General features: G+C 42.5%; 1 protein-coding gene across 1 annotated transcript; it reads left to right on the top strand.

Moving 5' to 3' along the window:
* The first annotated feature begins 1326 nt into the window (after positions 1-1326).
* On the top strand, positions 1327-2750 carry LOC147436660 (SKP1-like protein 1B). Its single transcript, XM_086489483.1, has 2 exons — positions 1327-1736; positions 2432-2750. The coding sequence occupies exons 1-2, from the start codon at positions 1410-1412 to the stop codon at positions 2603-2605; spliced, it is 501 nt and encodes a 166-aa protein (XP_086345609.1). The 5' UTR covers positions 1327-1409; the 3' UTR covers positions 2606-2750.
* Positions 2751-9312: the final 6562 nt, after the last annotated feature.

The raw sequence follows: 9312 nt of genomic DNA, 5'->3' as shown, positions 1-9312 counted from the left end.
TCTTGAGTCCTCAGTTCAGTGGTTCAGATTCTTAAAGGGGGAGGTGTGAGGTAAGTGACGTGGAGGAGCAGAGACACCAAGAGAAGGTAGTTAGGAGGAGAATCTTGGAGAGAGGGTTTCTTGGAGGAAAGGCGCGGCCTGCTACTTAAGAAGCAGGGACAACTTGTAATAGGGGGGATCTGGAGTCGGGCTCGGTGCCCTCAGCCTGGTGTATTCTGTTAAGCTGATTAGTAGTGCATTCTCTCTCTCTCTCTCTCTCTCTTTCTAGCACCTGTGATAGTAGGCACACTACAATATATATATATATATATTTCTAGCACTTGTGATAGTAGGCACACTACAATATATATATATATATATATATATACATATATATATATATATATATATATATATATATATATAGAGAGAGAGAGAGAGAGAGAGAGAGAGTGCTAGTTCTATGATTCTTGCATAAGACGTAGTAACTCTATTAGTTTTGCATATGATATGATAACTCCATTACATTTGCAGACTATGTGTCTGTTTTGAGGTGGTTGCTATTCTCATTGCTCATTCAGAGAGAGAGAGAGAGAGAGAGAGAGAGAGAGAGAGAGAGAGAGAGCGAGAGAGAGAGAGAGAGATTTGCAAGCCACCATTGCTAAGAAAATCCACATAGCACCACCGGAGGCGGTGCCCGTGTACTAGTTGTATGATATAGGCTTGGCCAAGAGATTCATCAAACTTTTTTTTTTTTTTTGTGTGTGTGTGGGGGGGGGGGGGACCCTATAAAGGGATTTGTTGACACTACCTGCAGTGATATAGGCGTGGTGCCTATGAAATGCTGTACACAACTTTTAGGCTTTTTGAAGCTATTTTAAGATGCTATTCCTTGGAGCCATGCTTGTTGCACTAAAAATAGCACGCACTTTAAAAAAGCCAACAGCAGCAAACTCTCCCCAGTCGCTCTCGTCTCAGGCAATACTCTGTAAGCAATTCTCTCTCTCTCTCGTTGGCAACGCTACTCTAAAGAGGAACGTTGTGCTCGTCTCTCTCTCTCTCTCTCTCTCTCTCTCTCTCTCTCTCGTCAAGCAGTGCCGCCGTCGTCAAGTTAGTGGCGGCCTTGTTATTAATTGGAACACTTACCCTATTAATGAAGCCAAAAAAACATTGTGCCCACCTATAGTAGTATCGTAAAGATACAGACAATTGTTTCTATCATGATTGATTGAAGATACAAACAAATTGTCACCCTAGGCTAGAGAGGGTCGGTCAGGACAAAAAAAACACACACACACACACACACACACAAAGCAGCACTTTCCAAATTCCATTACAAGGCGCTCGATTGAAGGCGTTTTAACGGGGAATATTAAAAACTTCGAAGGAGCTGTCCACGAAGAAGAAGAGGTAGAAGTACAACAGCAGCGATGGCAAAGATCAAGCTACGCAGCCTGGACGAGGAACTCTTCGAGGTGGAGGAGGGCGTGGCCTTCCAATCTGTATTCATAAAGAACATGGTCGAGGACACGGGCAGCAGCGTCGTCATCCCTCTGTCCAACGTCACCGGCAAGATCCTCGCCAAGGTCATAGAATACTGCAAATTCCATCTCAAATCCTCCTCATCTTCCTCCTCCTCCTCTGCTTCTTCTGCTGCGGACTCCAAATCCTCCTCCGGCCTCTGTGAAGAAGACATCAAAGCCTTCGATGCTGATTTTGTCAAGGTTGATCAGCACACGCTCTTCGATCTCATTCTGGTACGTTCTTCCCCCTCTAGGGTTTTTTTTCTGGACTGCTCTTTTGGAGCCGTTGCATGACAAATTGGAGCTGCCTTCCGTGCCCCCCCTTTTTTTTTTTGAGAAAGGCATGTCTGGGTTCCCCGTCCCCTTGTCTTGCATCAAAAGGTTTGCAACTCATAGCTTTCTCTGGTTTGTTGTATTGGCTTCCCAGTTGCTTTCCTTTTCTCCTTTTTGATAGCATACCATCAATCACTTCTGGTGCGACCTTTGGAGGTGCTGGGCTCTGGGGTGCCATTCGGTTCAAGAAATTCATTTTACCCGTCATGTTTTGGACTGGTAGCAGCACTCGAGAATTTATACATTTGTGGTTTGTACTCAATGTTGAATGACATCGTTAGGAATTCTTGTAAACTAATCTCTACGTTCGCATCTGGTTTCTGTGTCTGTCCCACATGTGTGTGTAGGCAAATCTGTTTCTAGAAGGATGGATTCATTAGGTGCGTGTATCACTGCAAATGATTTCAGCATGTGCTGCAGATGATGCCTCTGTAAACTAATCTGTATGTTCTCATCTGGTTTCTGTGTCTGTCCAACATGTGTGCGTATGCAAACTAGAAAGGATGGATTCATTAAGTGCTGCAAATGGTTCAGCATGTGCTGCAGATCATGTCACATGTTTCAACTGAACTTGTTATTGAATGTTTGCTTTGCAGGCAGCCAACTATTTGAACATACAAACTCTGCTTGATTTGACATGTCAGACGGTTGCAGACATGATAAAAAACAAAACCCCAGAAGAGATTAGAAGGATTTTCAACATCGTGAATGACTTCACTCCAGAGGAAGAGGAAGAGGTCAGAAGGGAAAATCAGTGGGCTTTTGAGTAAGCCAAGTTTTACATGATTGTCCATCATTTTGGAAACACTCCAATGTTTTTTCTCGAGGGTTTCTGTTAAGTATACAGAACATGGATTTGTTTTAGACACAATCTTAACTAAATTTGGCCTGTAAGGCCCTCAATTTTGAACAAAATATGGGTAGCCTGATCTTTTGTTCTCAACTTGCTTCTTTCTGCTTTTGAAGCAGCTTCCGTTTGCTTTTGTAAGTTTTTAGAGTGGTTTTGTTTCTGGCTATTTTAAATATTTGAGTTTAATTTCGAGAAAATGGACATTTTTTTCAATGACGCAACGTTTTCAGATTTAGAATTAATGTTTTTTGACCAAAATCGATGCAATTGTTGCGTCGCAGTTGCTCAATTCTAATCAGAGGCAAGACTACCGGATTAATGTTCTTGTTAGGATTAGGATGGATGTGCAGTCGAAATGTAGCATTTGTGATGGATTAGGATTAGGATGAGGATGGATGTGCAGTCAAAATATTACATGTGCGATGTGCGTAATAGCTAGAACTCTCTCTCTCTCTCTTTCTCTCTCTCGTGGTGGATTGGTCATCCAAGTTCCCTCTCGAGTAATAGGTCTCGAGTTCAAGACTCTGTCGGATAGATTTATGAGGTCTCTTTAGATTGTTCTTACGGCTTAAAAAATTTATCTTCCTGTTTGAACCGGATAATATTGTGGTCTGAATTTTGATTTTATCACTATGCCTTACGCAGCACGCATGCCGAAATGTTGTGGTGGTTTTGTGGTGATAAAGTAAGCTTGAAGTCTGAAAAGGGGCAGCTCCTTCCTTCTCATGAAACTGTGACACTGTTCATATCTATGTGATATGGTGATGAGACTGCATTGAGAGAGAGAGAGAGAGAGAGAGAGAGAGAGAGAGAGAGAGAGAGAGAGTTGGGCCTTACGTCGCTGCCGTACGCGTCTGTACATATGGCTGCAGCAGGTGGATGGGAATAGAGGATGCGCAGGGCGATGCATTACGGCTTTAAAAGTTCTCTTCCTGTTTGAACCGGATATTATTGTGGTCTGAATTTTGATTTTATCACAATGCCTTAACGCAGCACGCATGCCGAAATGTTTTGGTGGTTTTGTGATGACAAAGTAAGCCTGAACTGCAAAAAGGGGCAGCTCCTTCCTTCTCATGAAACTGTGTTCATATCTATGTGATATGGTGATGAGACTGCATTGAGAGAGAGAGAGAGAGAGAGGCCTTACGTTGCCGCCGTACGCGTCTGTACATATGGCTGCAGCAGGTGGATGGGAATAGAGGATGCGCAGGGCGATGCAACAATAGCTTGCTGCTTGTGAGCTCATCCTTGTATGATGGGTCCTCAAATAGGGTTAAGGGGACCCCAAATGCAACACCCTTCAGAGGGCCTAAGGGGGAGCCCTCTAACCTCCCTTCTCTCAAAAGGCAGTACCAACAAATTAGGTACCAATGAGTTAAAAGTCCGGCCCTTAAAAACTAAAGAGTTATTTTGTTTTCATATTATCCACAAGATGATTCTTCTTGAGGCATATGCCTAAACACAATTTGTGCACTTTTGGAGGCATTCTATGGAAGGCTTTTTAGCAAAGACAAGATGAAAAGCAAGACATCTAGAACAAAAACATTTCCAATACCCAATTTAAGAGCTTCTATTGCAATTTGATAGCCTTATGCAAAAGGTGCATAAGGCACCTACATAAATCTATCCCCGGGGGCCTTCAGCCAAAAGTCTATAGACTTCACTATCTTCTTAGCCCTCGACAATAACTCAAATTTTCTTTGCTGCTTATTTCCTTCATTAGTCACATTCTCGCTAAAAAGCCCTCTAAAGGTGCATGAATTTTGGGAGAGAAGGGATCCAACCCTTGATATACATGAAAGAAAATCTTAGGAGAGTCGCTAGAATTCCTCGAAAATGTGTGTGTGTGTGTGTGTGTGTGTGTGTGTGTGTGTGTCAATTTCTCTTTGATACATACATCCACACACAAACAAACATCTAGATTTGATTAGTATTAAATTGTAGGTAGGCAACCAATATTTCCCTTGTTGCACCACCCTTATTTTAATTTCCATGTTATTGAAGCTAAAACCATCAAATCATCATAAATCCATGTGGTGAACGGTCCAATGATTTGAAAATCACATTTCCCACCTTTAAAGGTGGCAGAAAGGATGATCTGGATGTCCATATACAAGCCTTTGAATAGTATGCTAATATGAAGGACATTGATGAAGAATGGGCAAAGTACTTTCCAGAAACCCTGAAGGAAGTAGCAAGGAAGTGGTACTACCATTACTCAACATGTAAGCTCCAAACTTTTGCCATTTGGTTGTGTTTGGCATACACCTCTCTCTCATCGAATCTTCGTAGCAATACTCGTGCTAGTGCTTTGTGTTGCAAATCTGACAACTTTACTGGAGATGTATCTTTTGCATTGCCACTGATTCGAAAAAGTTGCAACTCCAATCACTGACATCAGCCCATCAAGGAGGCAATCATCAGATATGAAAGGCCTTTGGCAAGTATCACGAGAAGCAGTCTCACTTCAGCCCACGAGGAGCTTCGATCAAAATTTAAAGGGCATTCTCCAAAAAGAAGACATCAACTAGGTAGACACTATTCTTTGAAAGCACATACATCATCTCGGAATAGGCTTTCGGAGGACACACATCAACAAAAACTACTAAGGCCCCTGCATTCTGGTAATGGAGCGGTATCTACTTCATTTTCTCATCATGCATTTTCTTCTTCTTTCCAACCAGGGCCTCATTCTACAAATGGACCAAAGGAATTTATGCTCTACGAACTCAAGGTCTTGGAATCCGCGGCTCTACTGATGATAAAGTCTGATGGTGATGAAGAAGGCATTCTTGCTAGAGTATATGCCGGGAAGCTCCGTAGTACCAAAACGTGAGATGTGCAGAAGTCGATGACTCTTCGTAAGCCAAAAACCCATTCATTACTTGCGCACACAGAACAATCGAGTCTTAAGGTCCTTCCTTTTCCACAGAGGAGCTTCCCTTCTTATAGGTAGCAGAATCTTAAAGGGGTGTCTCCAAATCCATCAAGGTCTACCTAAAGACGCTTTAAGCAAGCAAGTTGCTTTTGCTAGTGATAGCGGAACTTGGCAAGACCAAGGTTATGGTGTTCAACACCACACCACACCACACCACAGCGGGTCAGGCGATCTGCAACTACCTTTGCATATGATCAAGAGACGATGTAGTATACAAATGCATACACTTACCTTGGTGTGGTCTTTAGTGACCCAATGTTTTCTTTGAGGAGAGCAACAGAGACTAGGCTAACGAGAGCGTATGCGGCTTTAGGGGAGATGGAGAGGATATGTTCGTAGGTTCAGTTTGAGGAACCTCGAACAAAACTATGGCTTTTCGACACTTTGGTCACATCAGCTATGCTTTATGAGGTGCAGATTTGGGGGCCATCAATGGACCGCCATAGCTGGACTGGCATTACTGATGGATGGAAGTGCATGGAGAGGCCTCTGGTCTCTATGATTTCTCGGATGATTAGGGCCAAGTCCTCTGTACCACATGAGATTATCTGTGCAGAGCTTGCTGCTCCACCACTGGTCATCGAGGCACTCACCAGATCCATTTCTTTCATGCACTGTATCTGAGATCTTCCCAAAGACAGGTATGCCCATCTAGCTTTGGAGTCTTCTTGACAGCTTGCCTCACAAGGAGACACATCTTGTTGGTAAGCATAGTTGACAACTTGGTTCAAGCTGCATGGTTTTGACATGGATAGACTACCCCCTTTCTTGGACGCACCCTCCTTGTCTCTCACACAGATCGAGATCACTCAACTCATCAGACAGGACTTGATTCAGTTATACACTAGGAGGACATGGATACAGCTTATGCGTGTGCTTGGCACGGAGATTGCTTTCTTCAGAGAGCATCTCCTTGAGCTCATAGAGGATGGTTTTGTGATCAGACCCGCCTACATGGACACTCATCTATCCCATGGATTACGATGTGCTATTGGACAGATGCGCACATCGTCACATCAGTTAGAGATTGAGACTGGTAGATTTAGAGGAGTACCCACATAGGCCAGGATTTGTCAGCTATAACATATAGAGCCAGAGACAGAGTTACATCACATCTGTCACACTGCCCAGTCTACTATGAGATATGAGGCCATTTCCACTACCTATTCAGAGAGGGTTTTTGACCTCTGGCCAAATTTATGAGATATCAAGATCAAAGATGCCTTGGGGCTATTTTTATTGGAGCTGTGCAGACATATGGAGAGACTCTTGAGGAGACCAGACCGTAGGAGACACTCATAGAGGGAGATCACTGATTTTTTTAGACTACATGTGCAACATTCAGACGAGCAGGCATCACAATAGACTTCAGAGTCCACTTGTATCAGAGGTACACTGACTGATAGGGCCACTGAGCTTGGGAGATCCAGACGCCCACGATTGTGGGGGTCATCGAGACATCGGTGGAAGCTGCATTAGCGTGTCCGGACTATTCTGACACGACATGGGAGATGCCCAATCAGAGAACTCACTAAGGAGGACATTGATGAGCTCCGCCAAATACTGATGTTGGATATCATAGGATATTATCTTGATTCCAGCATCTCAGCCTTTCATTTCATCCCATTTCATTTCGTACCATTTCACTTTAGCTCAATTCCGTTTCAGTTTTTTAGTCTTCTACACAAACATTGTATCAGATTCACCATTTGTAAATTCTTTTGTTCATAGGTCACTTTGGCCTTTTGAAGACGTTAATACATCATCTCATTTCTCTCTCTCTCTCTCTCTCTCTCTCTCTCTCTCTCTCTCTATCATCCTGTAATCAATTTCAATATTTGTGCAACCAAGCACAATATTGCAATGTATATCATCTTGTGCATCTATGTGGATGATTTGGTCTTGGTCGTCCTATTGTAAAGAGGATAGACATTGATCAATGGAGAGTCTCTTTGATTAAGACCCCTCTATAGCATAATGGGAGAGAAGGGGATTGAAAGATTCAACGTGGATGGGTTTTATGAATGGAAAATTAAAAAAGTGATGGTGCACAAGTACAAACACGGGCCATGAGTGCACATAATCAAGCAAAGGATGAGCAAGCACTAGGAATTATAATCCCATCATTGCACGACATGCACACTTCACAAATGATTGTGCGACTTCATCAGTCGCATGGAAGGTTTTAAAAAAGGAATTTGTGGCGACCAGGAGGAAGACGAGTAGGGTTAACCTTAATAAGGATCTCTAAAATTTAAAAACGGAGCCCGATGAAGATATAGTGAGCGTTGTTGACCGCCTCAAGAGTATGATCACACAACTCACCTATGGGAGTTGTGGTATGCTTGAAGAGGACAAGATTGTTGTCCTATTGGGTGCTTTGCCATCTAGTTAATGAACAAATATTTCCTATCATCGAGGAGAAGAACCCAACCCTTGGCTTACAAGATGTAATCGACTCTTTGTTGTCTGAAGAGAAGAAACAGAGGAGAAACTCAACTTCAAAGATAAGAGTAATTCCATCCACTTCTAGCAATAATGTGGCAAAGAAGGACATATAGCAAAAGATAGCTTAGCATCCGAAGCTTGTAGAATTTATGGAAAGAAGAAGCATCCTCCTTCCAAGTGCCTCAAGAAAGACAAAGGTAGTACTTGTAGCAATTCAATGCCCAAAAGATCAATTTTTATGGCAAAAGAAGACAAAGAAGCCACTAGCAACCTTCTTATTTCTTGCAAGTACAACTTTGATGACATTCTCTAGCTTTGTTTTTTGTGTTTGCCTTGCAATGTATATCACTAGAAATAGCTTAAGTTAGCTTGGTCTCGGTCTTTATACATCTATTTAAGGGGAGGTGTGTAGTGTCTCTTGGATTAGAGATGTTCTGTATCTTGGATTGGGGACGGTCTCTTGGATTGGAGATGCTCTTTTTCTATTGGATTGGAGTGTGTCAGAGTTGTCAGATATCATAACTCTCCCATGAAGAGAGACTTGGTACAATACAAGCTTTGTGTTCCTTGAGACCTAATTGATGCAATGAAGATGGATAGCATAGTAATGGAGGTGGAGAAGATGGTAAGCATTGCTTTGAAGCATGGCTCTTGGTTGGATTTGCATTCCATAGCCAAGAGGTGTTGGTATAGGCTCTCTACTTCTCAAACTTGGAGAAGGAGATGACTTTGTGCATAACACACAATTGGGGGGGGGGGGGGGGGGGGGGGGGGGGGGGGGGGGGTTTGTGTGTGTGGCTTGTGGAGTATATAAGTCCTCCTGAACAAGCTCCCTCCTTTTCCCTTTTAAGAGAATGACCTTAGTTACTTTAATTGCATCATTTGAACAAATGTCCTCTTTTCACCCTTTAAGAAAAAGACTTTAATTTCTTAATTGTGACATTTGGACAAATGTCCTCCTTTTCCCCTTTCAAGAAAAAGACTTTAATTTCTTAATTGTGGCATTTTGACAAATGTCTACCTTTTTCCCTTTTAAGAGAATGACTTTAATTTATTAATTGTAGCATTTGGACAAATGTCCTCCTTTTCCTCTTTTAAGAGAAACATCTCAATGATTTAATTGAATCTAAATTCTCATTGGACCTTCCTATAGGTCATCCAATAGGATACGAGCATATTATGAGGGAAATCTTGCTAGGGGCCTGACATGTGGCCTTAATGCCTTTTGGATTTGCCTTGAG

The sequence above is a fragment of the Adiantum capillus-veneris genome, chromosome 18 (genome assembly GCF_014529385.1).
Source record: "Adiantum capillus-veneris isolate H3 chromosome 18, ASM1452938v2, whole genome shotgun sequence".
Lineage (NCBI taxonomy): Eukaryota > Viridiplantae > Streptophyta > Polypodiopsida > Polypodiales > Pteridaceae > Adiantum > Adiantum capillus-veneris.
Note: the sequence above shows the minus strand (reverse complement) of the source record. Positions and strands in the feature narration are given on the sequence as shown.

What these genes read in the sequence shown, in the direction of transcription:
- LOC147436660 (XM_086489483.1), top strand. Translation starts at nt 1,410, where the DNA reads ATGGCAAAGATCAAGCTACGCAGCCTGGACGAGGAACTCTTCGAGGTG. An exon ending in CGCTCTTCGATCTCATTCTG is followed by an intron (nt 1,737 to 2,431) that starts GTACGTTCTTCC and finishes TTTGCTTTGCAG; the next exon opens with GCAGCCAACTATTTGAACAT.